The 18,962-nt window shown below is 42.8% G+C and overlaps 3 protein-coding genes across 11 annotated transcripts; all 3 read left to right on the top strand.

Moving 5' to 3' along the window:
* Positions 1 to 313: 313 nt before the first annotated feature.
* On the top strand, positions 314 to 4,346 carry LOC112460487 (eukaryotic translation initiation factor 3 subunit J). The gene is made up of 6 exons (XM_025025179.1): positions 314 to 488; positions 613 to 704; positions 1,518 to 1,646; positions 1,724 to 1,862; positions 3,129 to 3,305; positions 3,398 to 4,346. Exons 1-6 carry the CDS (start codon positions 473 to 475, stop codon positions 3,589 to 3,591), a joined length of 747 nt encoding a protein of 248 aa, XP_024880947.1. The 5' UTR covers positions 314 to 472; the 3' UTR covers positions 3,592 to 4,346.
* Positions 4,347 to 4,590: 244 nt separating this feature from the next.
* On the top strand, positions 4,591 to 7,165 carry LOC112460488 (alpha-ketoglutarate-dependent dioxygenase alkB homolog 7, mitochondrial). Of its 6 annotated transcripts, none has more exons than XM_025025186.1 (5): positions 4,591 to 4,983; positions 5,673 to 5,930; positions 6,017 to 6,190; positions 6,728 to 6,855; positions 6,939 to 7,071. In XM_025025186.1, exons 2-5 carry the CDS (start codon positions 5,676 to 5,678, stop codon positions 7,069 to 7,071), a joined length of 690 nt encoding a protein of 229 aa, XP_024880954.1. In that variant the 5' UTR covers positions 4,591 to 4,983; positions 5,673 to 5,675. The 6 variants fall into 6 exon arrangements, with proteins under 6 accessions (XP_024880954.1, XP_024880951.1, XP_024880950.1 ...); XM_025025183.1 differs by lacking the exon at positions 4,591 to 4,983 and adding an exon at positions 4,993 to 5,065; XM_025025182.1 differs by lacking the exon at positions 4,591 to 4,983 and adding an exon at positions 4,998 to 5,065 and having other exon boundaries at positions 5,567 to 5,930.
* Positions 7,166 to 7,372: 207 nt separating this feature from the next.
* On the top strand, positions 7,373 to 18,956 carry LOC112460486 (mitogen-activated protein kinase kinase kinase 11-like). 4 transcript variants are annotated; one of them, XM_025025175.1, is made up of 15 exons: positions 8,377 to 8,567; positions 8,662 to 8,896; positions 8,994 to 9,211; positions 9,370 to 9,710; positions 9,808 to 9,988; positions 10,113 to 10,261; positions 10,363 to 10,535; positions 10,709 to 10,729; positions 10,892 to 11,138; positions 11,288 to 11,407; positions 11,884 to 12,087; positions 13,772 to 13,801; positions 16,675 to 17,086; positions 17,218 to 17,559; positions 17,759 to 18,956. In XM_025025175.1, the coding sequence occupies exons 1-15, from the start codon at positions 8,377 to 8,379 to the stop codon at positions 18,495 to 18,497; spliced, it is 3,603 nt and encodes a 1,200-aa protein (XP_024880943.1). In that variant the 3' UTR covers positions 18,498 to 18,956. The 4 variants fall into 4 exon arrangements, with proteins under 4 accessions (XP_024880945.1, XP_024880944.1, XP_024880943.1 ...); XM_025025177.1 differs by lacking the exon at positions 13,772 to 13,801 and having other exon boundaries at positions 7,373 to 8,567; XM_025025176.1 differs by lacking the exon at positions 10,709 to 10,729 and having other exon boundaries at positions 7,374 to 8,567.
* The last annotated feature ends 6 nt before the right edge of the window (positions 18,957 to 18,962 follow it).

Here is an 18,962-nt window from a genome sequence, read left to right as displayed (position 1 = left end):
AAAAATTACGTCGTGCTGTTTATGGTGTTTTATCGGACACGTGTCGCTCTCGAGTTTCACGCGTATTTTAGAGAACGACGGGATTGTTATTCTTTTCTCTCTTTGAGGGCGATCTCGTTTTTGATGAGAAAAAAATGGCGTTGGGGGGATCAAGGGGTGTTAACCTCGCGCTAATGTGCGTGTCCCCGACTCGCCGCATTCTCTCGAGGGACATTCGAAAAAGGCGGAGAGAGAGAGAGAGAGGAGAGAGGAGAGAGGCCCGGAGAGATCGTGTTCTCGCGGATCCTGGATCGGTCGCCGCGCATGCGCACCAGGCCCCGCTCGCGCGAGCGATCGGATCACGCTGGGCACGCTGCTTCCTTCGTGCAGTATGGCCCGCTCGATTCCGGTTGTGCTCGTTGTCACCACGTTCGCGCGGCAGGCTCTCCGTTCACCCGCAGGCACGGCGCACGGCAAATAATCACCGGCAGCCATGGACGAGGAATGGGGTACGTAAAGCGAGCGTGTTCGTATCGTGTAATCGCGAAACGCCCCGCGAAACGAGGGGCGATTCGTCTCGCGAGGGAAGACTGACTTTTTAACCTCCACCCCCTTTTGCTGCGCCTCTTGCAGATGTGGACGATGTGGACAACGTCGAGGCGAAATTCGACCTCGCGATGAGATCGAACAAGTGGGAGGGCGAGGACGAGGAGGAGGAGGTCAAGGTAATGCCGACTTTCCGACCGTGCGACCCGCGGACCGTCCCACGCGTGTCCGCGTGCTGTTCCCCCCGCACCTAACCTATACGGCGAACACATGTTTCCCACACCGCGCCTCTCGGTCCTGTCGATTATCAGATTTCTCCCGTTAATCTCTCGTCCCCTCACCCGCATCGTCTGTCAGAACGACATGTGCCATCTTGCGATTATCACGGTTGCGAGAGAATGAGAAATTTATTAATTATACACATGCATAAGAGGACAACAAAATTAAAACCAAGAAGGAATCACTCATGGAGTTTTTTTTTTCATTTGCTCAATATATCTAAGATCTAAGTAAAGATGTATACCTCCTTGCTCCATATATTTTTTGTACTTGGTAGAATCATTCATATATAAGAATGAATAAGTAAAATACATTTAAGGATTTATATATTGAATAATTCTTTTTTTGTCTTAATCTTTATCGACATTTACTCCAATATTTTCTTTCAATTGTTAAATGTTTTGTACAAGGCTATATTTAATCACATGCATGGATAGTTAAATAACTTATGAATAATAGCTTTTTCTTATATCTTGCTAATATATAATGTTAATTTACTTGGATTACTTGAATTGCTATTGTACATCTTTATTAGACCTTTATTAAATGCATTTATACTAAAATTTAGTTAAATTAAAAGATTTGTACATTGGTATAAATATATATTAAATACCTAAAGTTTGTTACGTGATAATGGTGGCACAATATTATTTTAAGTTTACGTATAATGACGACAATCTCTCTGTTTCATATTAAATAACCTCACCTAACAGGACAGCTGGGAAGATGTGGAAGAGGAGAAAAAGGATGTAGAGAAAAGGGATGTAGAGAAACCAGCAGAGGCCCCAAAAGCAAAGCCGAAACCTAAGAAAGCATTAGCTGAAAGAATTGAGGAACGTGAGGTTGGTTTCGACGCTTAAGGTGCGCGATTCTATTTGTATAATTTTACTCATGTTTATTTATATATGTAAAAATACAGAAGAAGGCAAAGGAGGAAGCTGAGAGAAAAGTGAAGGAAATAGAGGAGTCGCTTACGCCAGAAGAAAGGCGAGCTGAGCTGCTAAGGCGTCAGAGGTTGCAAGAGGAGGCGGACTTACGACTGGCGATGGAAACTTTCGGTTTGTCGACTCTAGTAGACTTTAGTGATCGTAAATCACATAAAAAAGAAAAGAAATGACTTTTTAACTAATGATCTGACTATTTTATACTGTGAATTGAATAGCTTTTTTTTTTTTTTTAATAGCTCTAATGTAGTAATTTTTATCTGATATCTGAAATAGACATCTCTTTTTCTCTCAGAGTTATGTTAGACGGCAGACGCTTAATTTGATAAAGAGAAATCTTTTGATAAAATATTCTTATCTTTTTATTATTTTATATATCGTAGGCGCACATTGTCATTGTAATACTAGGTAGCTGTGTTAAAAGATTACTCTAAATATGCATGGGACGATATATAAGCATTTTTGCTTTCTAACAATGATAATGACTATTATTTTTATATAAGTATGATATTTTTGACGAATTAAAAAAAAAATATTAATGTTAAACTAACTATTTGGATTGTGGTGGCACGCAAGACGAATTGTTATACATATACGTTAAATTAAATCGTACAGGTATTGTACAAGAATATCTTGGAAAAAAAATGCTAAATGCAACATACACGTATACACACGCATGGAATATGTACATATGTTTTTCGTAATATTTTTATTAACATTAATTTAAGATTGTGGCATAATAGCTTTACATAATTGTAATTATTATAGCCACCACTAGACTTACAATCGGTTTATGATAGGAACTGCATCAAACAGGGGCAGACAGACAGACAGAGAATTATATATACAAGCATTTAAACTTATTACAAGCTCTACATTTAAATTTATTACTGATGTTGTTGTATTTTAATAAAAGTTGCTATTCTATGCAGTTTGTTGTGTTTGCATCAGTCTTTGTAACCTTGTCTCTCATCTGTTATCTGTCTCCTGTACCGTTCCTGATTGTCTCTTTTGATGCATACATTGTAACATACAATAAAATACGTAAAAATCTATCAAATGCAATATGAGTTATACGTCAAATATATAAAACTTTATATTTGTTACATCAACCTTCTAACTCAAAAATATAGTATATTTAATTATAATTCTAAAATAGCAAAGTATCTCTCTGCAATTTTATAAACTTTATTATTATGCAATTTATCGGGGTGAAGGAATTTTTACAAAATATTATATTTTTAATAATTTAACACAGTAATTTGACTCGATTAAGTTGACGTGAGAGATATTACTACATTAGTTATGACATTTGATGAAAAATCCTAATATTGATGTGTGTTACATGTATGTATGTTATTACACAATTTTATGTTGCAGGTGTGACAAATGCGACAGAAGTATCGCCAAATGAATCGCTCGATACTATGGTACCCGATACAAAAGAAGAATTTGAGCAATTTGGCACAGCACTTTTACAAAAAATAAATCAATTTAACAAACACGCAGAGTATCCACCATTCGCAGAAGAACTTATAAAATCCATTGCTCTTAATTGTTAGTATGTCTGTTAACGATCGATATCTTAACGAACGGTAATGTCACTTTCATCAATAATTTTTATATTTGGAAATGTTTCTTTATTCCAGTATCGTCAAATTACTTGAAGAAAGTGAAAACTATAGTTGACAACTTACTTATCGAAAAGCAGAAGATGGAGAAGGGCGATAAGGCGAAAAAGAACAAGGGAAAAGGAAAGGCCAAGCTCAAAATCGAGGGTGACAACACCTTGTTAAGCGAATACGGTGATTATGTATATGACGAATTTGACGATTTTATGTAGCGACTTTTCACACATTCATACATTCTAGTCGCCTAAATACACGCAGAAGAATTATTAATTTGCAGAATTTATACAGAAACTTTATATTTGTATTTTCTGCATATTGAATCGTAACTAAAATGTACAACGGTTTAATCTACAATCCATGATATCGTTCACACCTAAGATGAGGAAAAAGAAAACAATAGAAGTGAAATCTAGCATTATAATATTATCGGCGAAAATGCTTAAAAATGAACACTTTACCGATAGCTGCGTGATAATGTCGCATTGACACGCAGTCATTCAGAACAGTTAGAGGTTCTACGACTTACTGTTGAGTTTTTTTCGGATTTTTATCCGCGCGTCCATCGTTGTCTATTTTCAATTTTGATGTTAATATCAGCAACGATTTTAGCATGAAAACATTGGGATTGTCGCGCGACGTACGAGCGATTCTAACTTATTGATTATGCATATATTAACATCAGGCAGCAAAGGATAGAACATTTACGTCCTTTTGTGTTGTAACCGCATCTTAATTTGTTTAAAAAAAAAAAAAAACAGAAAGAAAGGAAGAAACTCCCCTTTATATAGCTGCGCCATAGCAGACTAAAATCGTGTAATTATATTGTGGAAGTTTTCTATAACACAGCTTATATATTCATAATGCATACACAAACACACGTACACGTACTTTTATTGAAGATCGATTAGAAATAGATCGGTTGGTTTTGAAAAGAGTATATTCCTAAATAAAGGTTGATTATAAATTACGCCTCTACGATTCTTGCTCATAGTTTATTACGATTGTACATTCATCGCGGGGAGAGATATCTTTTGTATTTTGTTTCAACTGTGCGTTTCTCCATTTTGTAAATGGTATCTTTCGGCTGTTGATAAAAGGAAATTGTCTACTCTCTAAATCGTTCAGCCTAGAGAAATTATGCTCCCGCGTTGCGATGCACGCAGGAACGGGCGATATGTATCGGGGGGGGGGGGGGGGGGGATAAGGGGAGATGTTTTGAAAATAATGTTCATAAATCCATATGTAACACGATGCAGCATTAAATATCTGAAATCTAGAAGATATCGGGAAACTATTTTCCAGACAAGCGAGTTATATGAACACTTCCTGAGATCTTTCTTCGGGTATTTACTGCTGCGCAGAGATTGATATTGATTTAATAAACATCATTCATTTGACTCTTCGTTTTTTTTTCGCAGCTCGTCGAATAGGCGAATTTTCAATGTTAAATCCCCTGTCCGTACATTCTGTCAATTCCTGTGCACCGTTTCCTGTCATATCGTTCAATTTTGGTCCATTTTATCTTGCTTGGTGTTTAGATCGTATAATTTCTCAACTCGGTGAGATGAAAGAGAATACCTGCTAGTCCATCGTTGGGTTCACCTGTACATACATGTGGCTAGATTAATTAGAAATAACCTATCTGCCGAGTTTCTCTTTCCCTTTGCTCGCTCAAGAATTGTTGCGGTAAAAGCGTGAAATCAGTAATTATGTACTTATTCGTGAGTTTACGCGTACGCTAACTTCCAATTAAAGACAAAAATAGTTAAAACATGAGACAATTGATTTCGTTATCACACGTATGCGCTTATTCTAATTCGGCGAATAACATAACCTCAAGGTTTCGAAGAATGTCAAATATCTCACAACGTAAAAATATAATGGGCATTAATTCTGGCTTACCACATTGCGATAAATAAAACCCATATTTTATTGAATTAAAAAATTTCTTTTTTAAAATTGTATTTAATATATAATTAATTTTATAATGAAATAAATTTGAAGTGAAAAATGACACCACACTAGGACAGTTATCCTATTTTTATTCCTTTATTTCATTTAAATAAAAAGGTATCGAAATATGCACAATTACTGCGAATTTTACGCTTCTACCGTAGCATATTAATACTGTAAAAGAAACCAAGTCTTTTTTTATTCATATTTGCGGTCTGCGTTGCGTGAGAATAGATACTGGTTGATAATGTGAGGGAGATACCAAGAAACTTTCGAGATAAACGTCTTATCTCGAGTTTGTGTGACCTTTCGATCATTTGTAAAAAGTTGTTCGATTTAGGAAATGGCGATAACTGTGCGTTTACTATCCCGCAATGTAAACAGAGCGTTTTGTCAATCTACCGCCAAATGTATTGTCAATTCCAATTCGGATACGAGAGAATCGAGGGATGGCGCAATCAAGGATTGGAGAGTGGAATTGTACGACACCATGAAGGTCCTTCCGAATTTCATCAGCGAGAAAGAGGAGGATATCCTGGTGCGAGAGGTTGACCCTTACATGAAACGACTGCGCTACGAATTCTCCCATTGGGACAATGTTGGTAAAACGCGTGTGTTTTTATGTTTCTCTATATATCTGGATTGTCTCGTCGTGAATTATATCAATATTTTGGATCTTCGCAGGCAATACACGGCTATAGAGAGACCGAATGGAAGAAATGGAGCGAAGATAGCTCACTGATTCTCGACAGAGTTCGCAGGGAGGCGTTCCCACCGGAAACGATGCATCTCTCACTTGTGCATATACTAGACTTAGCTCCTGATGGATGGATAAAGCCGCATATTGACAGTGTCAGGGTAACGAAACATTATTTTCATCCTCCGAGAAGAACAGCGCGATGTTTACTGATAGCAACTTCGACTAAACTTTGATTAACTTACTCAATGATTAATATTTGCTACCTTTATTATTTTCTTTGTTCTTTATACTGTACTAATAGGGTAATGAAACATTATTTTCATCCTCTGAGAAGAACGGCGCGATGTTTACTGATAGCAACTTCGACCAAACTTTGATTAACTTACTCAATATTTGTTACCTTTATTATTATTAATATTTGTTACCTTTATTATTATTAATATTTGTTACCTTTATTATTTTCTTTGTTCTTTATACTGTACTAATTCTGGTTACGTGGATGAAATTATCATTTCTTGTTGTTTAAGATGTGAGAAAGAAAATTAGGTCAGAGAATATAATGATTGGAAATGTTGCTTCAAACAATTTCAGTTGAATTAATTGGCCATCAGTCAAATTAATCAAAGTCTGATTCAAGTCGCTTTTAATACGATTTATTCAACACCTTGATACGATTTCTCTGAAACATTTTACAGTTCTGCGGGGGCATCATTGCGGGATTAAGTTTGTTAAGTGACAGCGTGATGAGATTAGCAATGGAAGGACACGAGAAAGAACACGTTGCGTGTTTCTTGCTACCGAGGAGATCGTTGTACATCATGAGGTTCGATTTATCCGCTATTTTTATCGTGGGCGTTTTTTTTTCATTATTATCGCATCATTATAGATATATTTGTGCATTTTTAGCGGCGTCGCAAGATACAAGTACAATCACGAAATCCTCAAATCCGAGGAATCGTACTTCGAGGGACGACACGTGCCAAAGGGCAGGCGCATCTCTATAATATGCAGAAGCGAAGCTGATCCCGAAGTTACTTAATTTATTCAAACGTCGCAGTGTCAAAATACCTCTGTAAATATTTAATCGCGACTGGTAGGAACAAAGGATTGTCAATAAAGTATGTTGTCCGAGATTGACACACGACATGGAAATTTGATGCTAAAAATGCTTCTGTATCTGATCTCGAGCCACTTTATACTCGCAATAAAAACTCACGTTCAATCACGTCGTTCAAACTCGCCGCCACGAATGGTCGGTCCACGTGATCTCGCGCGGGACGACAGGTAGCGCTGCCGGTCGAGTCGCCGGGGATTCAATCGGCGTGGCGCGGCACGCGGCGGCACGTCTACGGGATCGTCGCTCGTCGATGGCGGGGCCGTCGTGGGCCGTCGTACGAAACATGGCGTCCGCGAGGTTATTGCTGTGAGTGCTGTCCCGTTTTCTGTCGTTAAATGCGGCATCGTCGCGCGGACTCCGGTCTGACGCGAAGCGTCGTGTCCTCGGGACCGGCGAGGGCGTCCGCTTGAACCCCGCCGCCACCCGGGTCTCGGGGGCCGCTCGGTAGGCGCGATTAATCGGCGGCCAGGCAGCGAGGAGACACAGAGCCCCCCGTCAACACGGAGTTGGGCGCTTGTGGGTATACACACACCCTGACGCGCGGGACCAGCCTGGGGACCGAGCTCCGTCAGCTCCGAGCGTGTCGCGACCTTCTTCATCGTCCCCGGCCGAGTTGACCGTTCCCGCGAGCCGCGACCCCCGCGGCGAGGGTTCCCCAGGTAGGGCGAGCGGGGCACCCCGTGCGCTGCCGCCGCCGTCGCCGTCGCCACCGCCGCACACACGGACACGCGCTTCAGAATGCCGGTCCCCCCCGTGATGAGATTGTTTTTGTACACGGGGTGGTAGAGGCGCGAGAGCCCGGGGGAGAACGCTCGCACGTTCCTCGCGCCCCGATGGAAAGCGGCGCGGTGGCACCGACGTGGTCGCGCAGCATTGTCCGATTTCGCAGTCGCCGTAGCGTCCGCGACCGAGCGAGGCCGATGTAAACGCGGCCGACGGTGTTCCGGAGGCACGGGACCGCGTGTCGTTGTCGAGGATGCGCCCGACGACCGAGCGACGACGATAATACACATAACATATGATCCCAATGTATCCCCATCGTCGGGAAGCGGCAAGGTAAACATTAAGCAGAATAGTTGGAGAAACGGGGAGTGCCCACCACACTGGGCACGTTTTTACTTTTCTCGTTGCGTGAACGAAGTAGCGAGATACCGTCGTGCGCGCGGAGAGAGGAAAAGGGTGTGATTTACGCTACAGAAGAGTGGAGCAAGGAGAGTGTTGAGCCATATGCCGCCAGCCGGGCTATCGGCGAGAGGCTTGTCTACCTTGATGGACCACGGACAACCGGATGCTCGTCATCGGAGCGAGCGTTTCCTATTTTACTCAGAGAATGGCTCCTCACATCCTCATAGTCCCAACACGGCCAACTCATCGCCACGGTATCAGTACAACAGCAGAACCAATAGTCATACTGCTAGGTAAGGAAAACAAGTCTCTAAGACGTCGAGTCTCCACGAGCTATACTCCTTTGGTAGACGCGTCCCATGCATTTGTGACACATTCTTCTTGCAGTTACGGGTCCACATATGGACGTACGTCTAGCAACAATATGTCTGATAGCAGTGTTTCTGACACGCATAGCGGCGGAACTGCGAGAACTATCTCTCAACAGACTAGTCCATCCCACGGCACACATTCCTCTTCTCAGTCGCGGCAGGACAATAGCATCACTATCTTCACAGCCCTCTTCGATTATGTCGCTCAGGGTGAAGATGAGTTATCCCTGCAGAGAGGGGAAACTGTTGAGGTAACTTATTTTCAGACGACAGCACGTAACTGTCTTATAGTAGCATAACGTAGGAGTGTACGAAATTACAAGACACAATTATTATTTTCCACGATAGGTTTTGTCTAAGGACGCTAAAATCTCAGGCGACGAGGGATGGTGGACAGGAAAGATTCGTGGAAAAGTGGGAATTTTTCCGGCAAACTTTGTTGCAGAGGCAGAAAGCATCGATCAAGTTTCGTCGGTGATCGATAAAGTTCAGCCAATTGAAATCGACTTTGAGGAGTTGCAACTGGAAGAAGTTATAGGAGTCGGAGGATTTGGAAAAGTATACAGGTACACCCGTGAACTAATTTATAAAATGCACAAAGCCATTACGTTTTAAAAATATTTTATAGATTCCCGAAATATTGATTTCAAAGCACTAAAAATAATTTCGAGATATATAAGATATTTCATCGAGACTCTTTGATAAATTTGTTTACTCTTTCTAGGGGTTTTTGGAACAAACACGAGGTAGCTGTCAAGGCTGCGCGTCAAGATGCGGGCGAGGAACCTAGTGCAACATTAGAAAACGTTCGACAGGAAGCGAAATTATTCTGGTTGTTGAAACACGAAAATATTGTGCAATTAGAAGGAGTGTGTTTAAAAATGCCCAATATGTGTCTCGTGATGGAGTACGCTCGCGGCGGCAGTCTTAACAGAGTTCTCAGCGGCAGGAAAATAAGGCCTGATGTATTGGTCGATTGGGCGATACAGATCGCGAGAGGGATGGATTACCTTCACAACAAGGCACCCATAAGTCTTATTCACAGAGATCTAAAAAGTTCCAACGGTAAGATATTTTAATATTAATGATAATTTGTGTTTAGTATTAATAAACAAGATTCTGTTACTTTTATTGTAAATAATTTTTTTTTTTACATTGACAGTATTGCTAAGTGAGCCGATTGAAAATGACGACTTTCAATACAAAACTCTGAAGATCACGGACTTTGGTTTGGCGAGGGAAGTCTACAAAACGACTCGTATGTCTGCGGCCGGAACGTATGCCTGGATGGCGCCGGAAGTTATTAAAAAGAGTACTTTCAGCAAAGCCAGTGATGTATGGAGGTCAGTTCTCATTGCCAGATTTATTATTTAAAGATTGCAAGTAGCATTTAAAGAAAATCCTTTTCTAGTCGTTTATTTAACTGTGCTTACTTCCCATTAAAGTATTTGATATATTTAATAATAGCTATGGCGTGTTACTGTGGGAACTTTTGACGGGGGAGACACCGTATAAGGGTATCGATGCTCTGGCTGTAGCATACGGTGTTGCTGTCAACAAGTTAACTCTACCTATACCATCTACCTGTCCTCAACCGTGGAGTCTTCTCATGGAAGGTAAAAGCTTCGTAACATTTAAATGAGATCAAGATATTTCTTCTGAAATATCATACGCGCCTTCTGGACGAATATAATACTAAAAATGATTTATTATACAGCATGCTGGGCATCGGATAGTCACGCTCGACCGGGATTCACGGAAATCTTAATAGCTTTGGACGAAGTGCGCAGCGCATTCGCGGCAACGCCACACGAATCTTTTCACACGATGCAGGAAGATTGGAGGCAGGAGATCGAACAAGTTCTGCATGGATTGCGCATGAAGGAAAAGGTACACGCTCTATTTAATGTTACGCTAATTATACATTCTCGTATATCAAATCATTCGATGTGATATAAACGGTCATAATTGTGCAAATAATCTTTGAATTTTATATATGTATGTGTATATAAATATGCATAATGAATAACATTTCCAATCGTTATTTTAAATGCTTTGCAAAGGCATGCCGTTCTTTAGAAGAGGTAAGACAAAAGAGTTGGTTAATATATCGTTGTTAGAGAAAGAATTATATATTTATTTTTTTTACCATTTTTTTTATTAATTAAAAATAAATTATTCTAAATATGATGAAAGGTTTAAAAATTATTATTAAATTTTCTGACGTATTTTCTTTTACTCACAAGGAGCTGCGCTGTAGAGAAGAGGAACTGACGAAGGCACAAGTGCAACAGAGACAGCACGAGGAAAATTTGAGGCAACGGGAACAGGAGTTAGCCGCGCGCGAGATAGCCATATTGGAGAGGGAGCTCACCGTGATGATCATTCAACAGCAAAACACGCCTACGCCGAATAAGAGACGTGGCAAATTTAAGAAGTCGCGGTTAAAATTAAATAAGAAGGAACCTGGAAGCAATATTAGTGCTCCTTCGGGTAAGAATGTCTGCCTTTCTTATACTTTTATTACGTGTGCAATCAACAAGATTTCTCAGATTTTATTTATCTGCACGTAATTGTATTCTCTGTTTGAAACTTATGTTAGACGTGTATTGTGAGTTTGATACCGGGGGCGTATTGTTTAGATTTTCGTCACACGATCACCGTTCAGGACACGGCCTTGGATCGAGGCAAAGTGAGGAATCCGTCGAGACCGAACAGTCCCCCAGGCTCGCCCAGCATTCCGAGGCTCAGAGCGATCGCATGTGAGTAGCTTTTTACTTTGAAATACTGCTTTTAGTAGTACCGTGATTATGACAATGTATTGTGCAATATGAGTGAATTTACGAGCGAATCAAACGTATTGGAATTGTAATCGAACAATTTGAATGTAACACTGTTTGTACGTGGTAGACACTTTGTACTTTTATTCGTGTCGATATTTTTTTTTCGGCATGGTGTGCACAATCATTGTTTTTTTATATATATATGAATACTCTTCCATTTTATTTTCTATTCTTGCAAAAATCACGATTACTTTGAGCTAATGTATTATTTTAGTATATACTCATCAATTGCTGAAATTAGCGTGCACAGTTATATCGTTTGACATATACAGTCGCTTTCCGAAGAGTATATCCGTAAAGAAGCTTCATCTCCGCGCCGAATAAGCGAAGGAGATGAGAAGAGTAGTTAGTATCGTAGTGAGTAGCACTTTGTTTCTTTTTCTTTCCCCGTTTAGTACCGGCGGACGGAGTTAAGGGTAAGACTTGGGGACCGTCGACGCTTCATCAACGTGAGCGCGGGGCTATTATCACCCAGCCGCCGAACCCCGCCTCTCCTGGCGGCAAACGCTGGTCCCGTTCCGCGCCAGATCTCGAAAAGACACCTCTGCGTACAGCCCTGTTGGCGAACGCACACCGCTCCCCGCTTCTGCAGGAAATAGGTAACCCTACCACCAGAAAATTGTACTCCTCGGCCAATAACCTGATAGACAATCAGCCAGGATGTAGTAGCTATAACGATATACCGCAAAACTCGCTCGACAGCATTGTGCTGGGGGGCAAGTACTGCGACATAGGCGAGGACTTTGTCATTTTGGACAACGACATATACGAGTCCGTAGTCCTGCATAACAAAAATCCCTCGAACAATCTTAAGGCCCATTTCTCGGAGGAGCCCTCGATAATCAACGACGATTACCCGTTAAAAGCGGTAGGTCACCGCGCGGCCGTCACCGGAGGGGTCACAGTCTCGAAAGTCCCGTCGCCCAAGTGCCAAAAGCCGCCCGAGTGGGAGCCCTCGTACTCCACGAATTTCGTGCAGAACGTAGCGTCCACTCTGGTGGGTACCGCGAAGCGGGTCAAGAGTAAGAAGCGCGACAGGAGCAAGTCGAAGGAGTCGAAGCGCAGGGACAGTTCGGAATCGCGGCTGGCGTCCCTGGCCGATTTCTTCCGGTCGCCGTCCGGCTCGCGTAAGAGCTCCCTGAATTCACCGCGTAGCGGCGAGCGAAAGAACTCGGTTACCATCAAAATTAACGACTACGACGGTCTGGAGTCGAGCCCCGAGAATTCTATCGGCGGCAAAACCCAGCAGTCCCAGCACAAGTCGCGCATTTCCAAGAGTCCGCTGCGGGTGTTGAATAAGATGAAGACGTGGGGCAGCCGGGACGCGCTCGACGACAAAACCACCGCGGTTAAAGTGGAGTACAGCGTCCTGGAGAACGTCATATCCATCCCGCAATTGAGCCGTCGCGACTCGGGCGAGCAGGCGGTCAACATCGGCGGGGTCGCGGTGCCCAGGTTTCTCGCGGCGAACTCGCGCGAGGGGATAGACTTCGAGAGCCTCGAGTCGGAATTGTGCAATTTCGACTCGGAGCACTCGAACGACAGCTCGAGGTCGAAGAGCTCGTTGGGACCGTATCAGGAAACGACGGGCTCCAGGCACAAAAGGTCGCCGATCGCTTTCGAATTGGACGCGTCGCCCGCGAAACCGGTCACCACCGCGTACCGTGGTTTAGACCACGGCATCGAGATGAGTTCCTTTTTGCATCACAAGTCCAGAAGTAACGAATACTTGCGCAGCTGCGACGGCGACAGCGTCGCGCAAACGTCGTCGCCTGGTTGCCTCCAAGAGGGGAACGATCATCAGAGCCCGCGTGCCAATTACAGTCCAAAGAGAAGTCTGCCCGCGTCTCCCCCGGATCACGTCGGTCTATGTCGCTCGACCTCCGAAGATACCGACGTCGTGCCTAAGAATTTCGCTGGCGAACAATTCCCGAGGAAGGGTGACAAGTAGTCGCGCGCGGCTTCGACGAAACGGATGTACTCCCGCGACTTTTTACACATATACAGGGCGTTCCCGTGCGTGCTGCGCTGTCTCTCTTTTAATTCCAAAATTCAGATCCGATCCCTTTTGGGACACGCGGGCCGTACAGTATCCGCGATTCGTTTGTGAAGGAAGCGCAGCCGAGTTACGAATGCCCTGTATTTTTTTTTTAACAAGAACGCAAGTAGAGCCTGCAGCTCGAAACGCATTTCGATGGCATGCCTCCTTTCCGCCGCACATTTCTTTTTTTACATGGTATTTGAATGACTTCGTACTGATCGTGTGTTTCTATTCTATCGCAGGCCTCTCTGAGGAAAGCATCTACCACACCCGTAAGTTTTCTCTTCACGCAACAGTTGTTATGTCGTATTTCTCACTAATGTTTCTCCTTCCATCACCTCCATTCACCTATTTCCTTCTATCTAGACTTTTATTCCGAATTTTATTTCTTCCTTTTCTCATTCTCTTTTTTTTTTACCGAGCGACGGTTTGTATTGTAAAGCTCTAAGGCAAAGATCTCAAGTAGACAATGTCTTTTTACTTTCGTAACTGAACGTTTTGCAATGAAGCCTTATCACGTAGTTTATTAGCTATTGCTTAGTGGTTGATCACATAGTGATAAATGCATGTGTACACCGATCGATAGTGTCTTTTCTCATTGTCTCTGCCAATTCGTTTGCGGAACGACGCAATCAGATTTGTTCTGGATGAACTGTACGGACTTCTCGTGGACGTCTGATTGAGCGATACTCTCGTTGCCCCGTTAATGTCTCGCGTCTATCACATAGTATATTCCCAGGATCATTTTATCGGGATGGACTTGGTCTCCTGTGCAGCGTGAACTTATTCAGACTTGCGAGGTGGTTTGGATTAGATTCGGTAAGGGACCAGATTTAGAAATTTAAGTTTAATTCGCCCCCTCCCCCTCTCCCCCTGTTCTACGACGAGAAACGCGAGGAAGCTGGTGTATTTGCGAGGTTGCCTAGGGCTGCCTCGGAAAGACGGAAAGTATATCGAGCGTGACGCCGAACCCTTAAAACGTTTATGCAGAGGGCACGGACTTGTTTCTTTTTGTTTTTTTTTGTATCCCCACCCTTCCCCCTTACGCGCTATATAATTTACGAATTATTTATCCTAATTTAAGCCAATGTGATACTCGTAGTCCGAGTAAGCTAAAATCTAATGAGAATATTAAAAAGAATATATATTAAATATGTATATGTATACACAGTCTTTCTGGTGTTGGTTCTTTTCTGATATTTATCTGGAAGACATAACATTTCTAACAAGCAGATCTAACAGCCCACTACTACGCGAAAGAGAGTCACACGCTTCGTCCATTACCGCAAAGTTCAACTTTAACGGTACTGTTTTTACATTGGAGCGTTATCAGGTTGTATGTCTGCATAGTCATAATTTTTATCGAACGAAACGAAATCAAAATTACATCACATATATATTGTATAGATATATGAAAAGAGAAGTAGAGAGCGCGAGAGAGAGAGAGAGAGAGAGAGAGAGAGAGAGAGAGAGAGAGAGAGAGAGAGAGAGAGAACGAGAGAGAGAGAAAGACGGAGAGAGAAGTATATATTTGTTAACGTAGCCCCTCTTATTTCGTTGTCTTATGTGCATTTAGATTGATTGGAAATTTATTAATTGTTAAATACAACTTCCACAGCGAATTGTTCGTTTCTGTATTTGTTATGCCAAACTTCCAACGTTTCCGAGAGCAAAGATCTTTTGCACACATCACATTCGACACATGGAACCACACACACACTTGTATTTAGAAATAGAAATTTTTTTCAATAAAACCTTTTCAGTTGGACACGTTGAATTTTGTTTTTTCGTTTTGCTGAATTTTTACGCTCGGTCTATGGTGATAATTGCTTTATTATATTTGACGATAACAGATTATCGGCATAATATATCTCTTGTACTGTCCTTTTACTGGCGTTCGTGCACACGCTGTAGGATTTTTAAACGATTACTTTTATTTATAATGAAATATAACGGATTATATATTCATTAACGCTTACAACTGCACATGTGACGTGAACAGGATTATACAGTGTGCCGAGAGAAAGAGAGAAAGAGACGGCCGAGCGTAAAAAGAAAATAATCCTTGCATGCTTCCAGTAGGATCCTAACTGTTAACTCCGATTGGGTTTGGTTCCTTTCTCTTCCTCAGGTCCTAGTCTCGCTAAGGAGTAAATATTCGCGTGTTACATTTTTGACAGTTGCGAGAAACGCAAACGTTAAATGCTTCCGCTACGATTAATTCCGGCTTTATGTGACTTTGTTCTTAGTCGTTTTGTTTTGAGTCGATGAGAGTTGAAAAGGTGAAATGAGAAAAAGAATGGTCGTAAGTAAAAAAATGTACAAGACAGTATCTTTACAGTAATTTATCGCTCGATTAATTACAGACTATCCTAAGTAGCGTTCGGAGTGTTCCATATTTTAGATGCGAGCACAATGTCTTTCGGATTTATCTCTAAACAACTTTGAGAACGTAGTATGTATCGCACGAAATCTACATTAAGACAAAAATTAGTAGATCAGTAGAAACATTTATCTTATGCGTTGAACTTTGCTTCTGTTTATAAAAATTGGCTAAGTCTGATATCGGCAGTTAAGGTATACTTGAGGATATTTCACATTATTTGGAATGTTAAGTTTAAAAAAATGCACATGTATTTGATTATTATATACTTTGTTGGCTTAGCCAATTTTTAATATACGCCTTATATGTTGTACAATTTGGGTGCATACCTTTTAACGGGATGTGTTCTTAGTGCCAGTAGAAACAGCTAATGCGTGAAGATAATATTTAATTTACATTTTTACGTCTTTAATTGCTTGCATGCATGCAGTAATAATAATGAGTAAAACTAGTAAAACGACTAAGCATGCGGATTGTCGCGCTACTAAACACTGAGTCAAAGTTTTGAACGTATAAAAAATGTATTATTATATTAAAGATCTAATTAATCGCGCGGACAAGGTAAGCAATATGTTTTCCCGATCGCATTTACGAATTACGAAGAGGGAGAAGAAAAAGAGGCGTACATTATGCTTATAAATGAAACCCTTAATTTGTCACTTGTAGATTCGCTTAAATGATCCTATTACTCTCGCGAGCGGACCGTGCGAGACTGCTACGCCTGTCATCGCCCCAAAAAAACAACCTGAATATCTTTTATAGATTATACAGCATTACCGCCCGATCTGTCGGCCGATAACTGGATAACGTCGGAATATCCTCTGAAGCCCGGGCTAACCGGGCCCTACATCATGCCGATGCCCGTACCCATGCCCACCCTCTACAACGGCGAAACGAAAAAACCAAAGCTAAGCATAGTCGAGCTGGTATTGTACAACATCGCGGCGATGCTGGCCGGCGTAGCCACCGGCTACGACGTGAGAATGTCGAACATATCCCCGATACATCCGCGCCTCTATCCACGGATGGGCGAGTGCGACGAGGATCAGCCAAGGTGGTGGTTTCAAGCGGACACCGGATCGAATCGCAACTCCTACCTCGGCGCCGATTACGAGTTCAGCTCGAGCAGCGGCTATCCGCACAACACTTATCACGGACGGGCACACCATTGCAGGTAATCTGGCAAGAAAAGAATGTTTTTTGCTAAGAAAAGAGGAAGTGATTAAGCAATGGTAGCCGGTTTAATCTACACATGAAGCGACAGCTATACTCTACTCACATAGATTAACGCAATTATCATTGCAGGCCGTTCCTGAGTAACATGGGTGGCATAGCGCCCGGCCTTCCATCCGTGGCGATGCCGGATAAGCCGTTGCGCTTTACGGATTCCCCGCAGCACTATACGAGTAGCACGACGGGTTCTAACGCCCCGACGCCAAGCCCGAGAAGGAAGAGCAGCAGCAGCACCAGCAACGAGGATGCGTACTCGCACGATGCGGCCCGCGTCGATCGTATGGAGAGGGTGCCAACGATATATATGGGTAACGTCGCCCCATTCCCGGATTATGGACCGCCAATGTATACCGTCGTACCACCGGAGTACTATCGGCCCCCTGAACCGACGTATTTCATACCTGCGGAGTATCAGTAAGTATTAATAAAACATGTATCAGAATGATCGCAAAGTCAATGATAAAACTTTAGTAGCGTATAAACTTTGCTTAATTAGTTTCTTCTAGATTGTAGATACAGTTTTGAAACCGACTCGGGGAAAATCGAAGTCATATGACAGAGTGTCATTGGAGCACGGTTTTAGATCAATAAGAGGTCTTTCGTTGCTTTTCAGCGACCGGATGCTCGAGTGCCCCGAGTTCCCGCACGCGTACGACAATCCGAGCAGCATGAACAGCCCGGCTAGGCCGGTGTCCAGGCTTTTGCCCTACACGCATCACCGCACCTCGTCGAACGTCTCTAACGCCAGCACGTCGAGCCAGAGCAACGTCAACCCGACATTCCGGCTGGAGGACGAGGACGACTATGGCGTGTATTCGCCGATATCGTATTACCAGCGACCTTCGAACGTTATCTCCAACTTGACGACGACGTATGGCGGGAGTATAATTAATCACGAGTACGGCTCGCCGTTGCTGACCCGTCAGAACTCCCACGACTCCAACTCGAATTCCGGTGAGCGGCCGAGCAATCTGGAGGTGGTCACGCGGTTACGCTCGAGCCTGAAACGATCCAGTTACAATCCATACAACTCGCCGAGCAAGAGCGTGAGCAAAAACAACTCCGGTTCGGGCACACCGACGAATCCAACACCGCCGGATTCGCTCACGTCCGAGGACTCGAGCTACGTCTCCGCCAAGGACAGCCAGATTTCCATCGGCCGGGTACGCTTCTCGCCGGTAACGTTCGATCGCGATGGCGTGTCGGCACGCGAAGCCCACAGAGAAACGCTGCTGGACATCCCGGTTCACGGTCAGAGCCAGGACGTCACAGTGCCGCTGCAGGCCAACCGACGCCTCAATCGAAACAGGAAGCCGAGCATCTCGGAGCTTGAGAGGGAGTTCTTGTCATAGCACTGGCTTATTTAAGGCCGCGCGGCTCCCTCTCATGTAGGACCAGCTGGACCAAGCGGGTTCGTCGATATTTTATCTATTTATCGATATTTCTAGCGAATGGTAGTCCTAGGACCGATCTCTTTATGCCTCCGATTATACAATTGCGATTATGAAATCTTATGATCGTCGACTGGAAGAATTTGCAAAATGAATTGCACGTTATCGAAGCACTGCCTCTCGCGGACGATTCTCAATGGTAGTAGTACACTAACAAGTCTGGGAATTATTACATTCCATACAACACACAATCCAGCGAAAAAATCACGTAACGTAGCATAATGCGTGATTGGACGCGAATTTTTAATTTGATAACGCTAATGATATTTGATATACGTGTCGCATGTAGAAATACATATTACACGAGCGAAGATTGCGACGCGACGTGGTATATATTCAAATTGCATATTACTCCGAGAATAAACA

This window comes from Temnothorax curvispinosus, unplaced genomic scaffold (genome assembly GCF_003070985.1).
Source record: "Temnothorax curvispinosus isolate PA1 unplaced genomic scaffold, ASM307098v1 QBEX01010597.1, whole genome shotgun sequence".
NCBI lineage: Eukaryota > Metazoa > Arthropoda > Insecta > Hymenoptera > Formicidae > Temnothorax > Temnothorax curvispinosus.
Note: the sequence above shows the minus strand (reverse complement) of the source record. Positions and strands in the feature narration are given on the sequence as shown.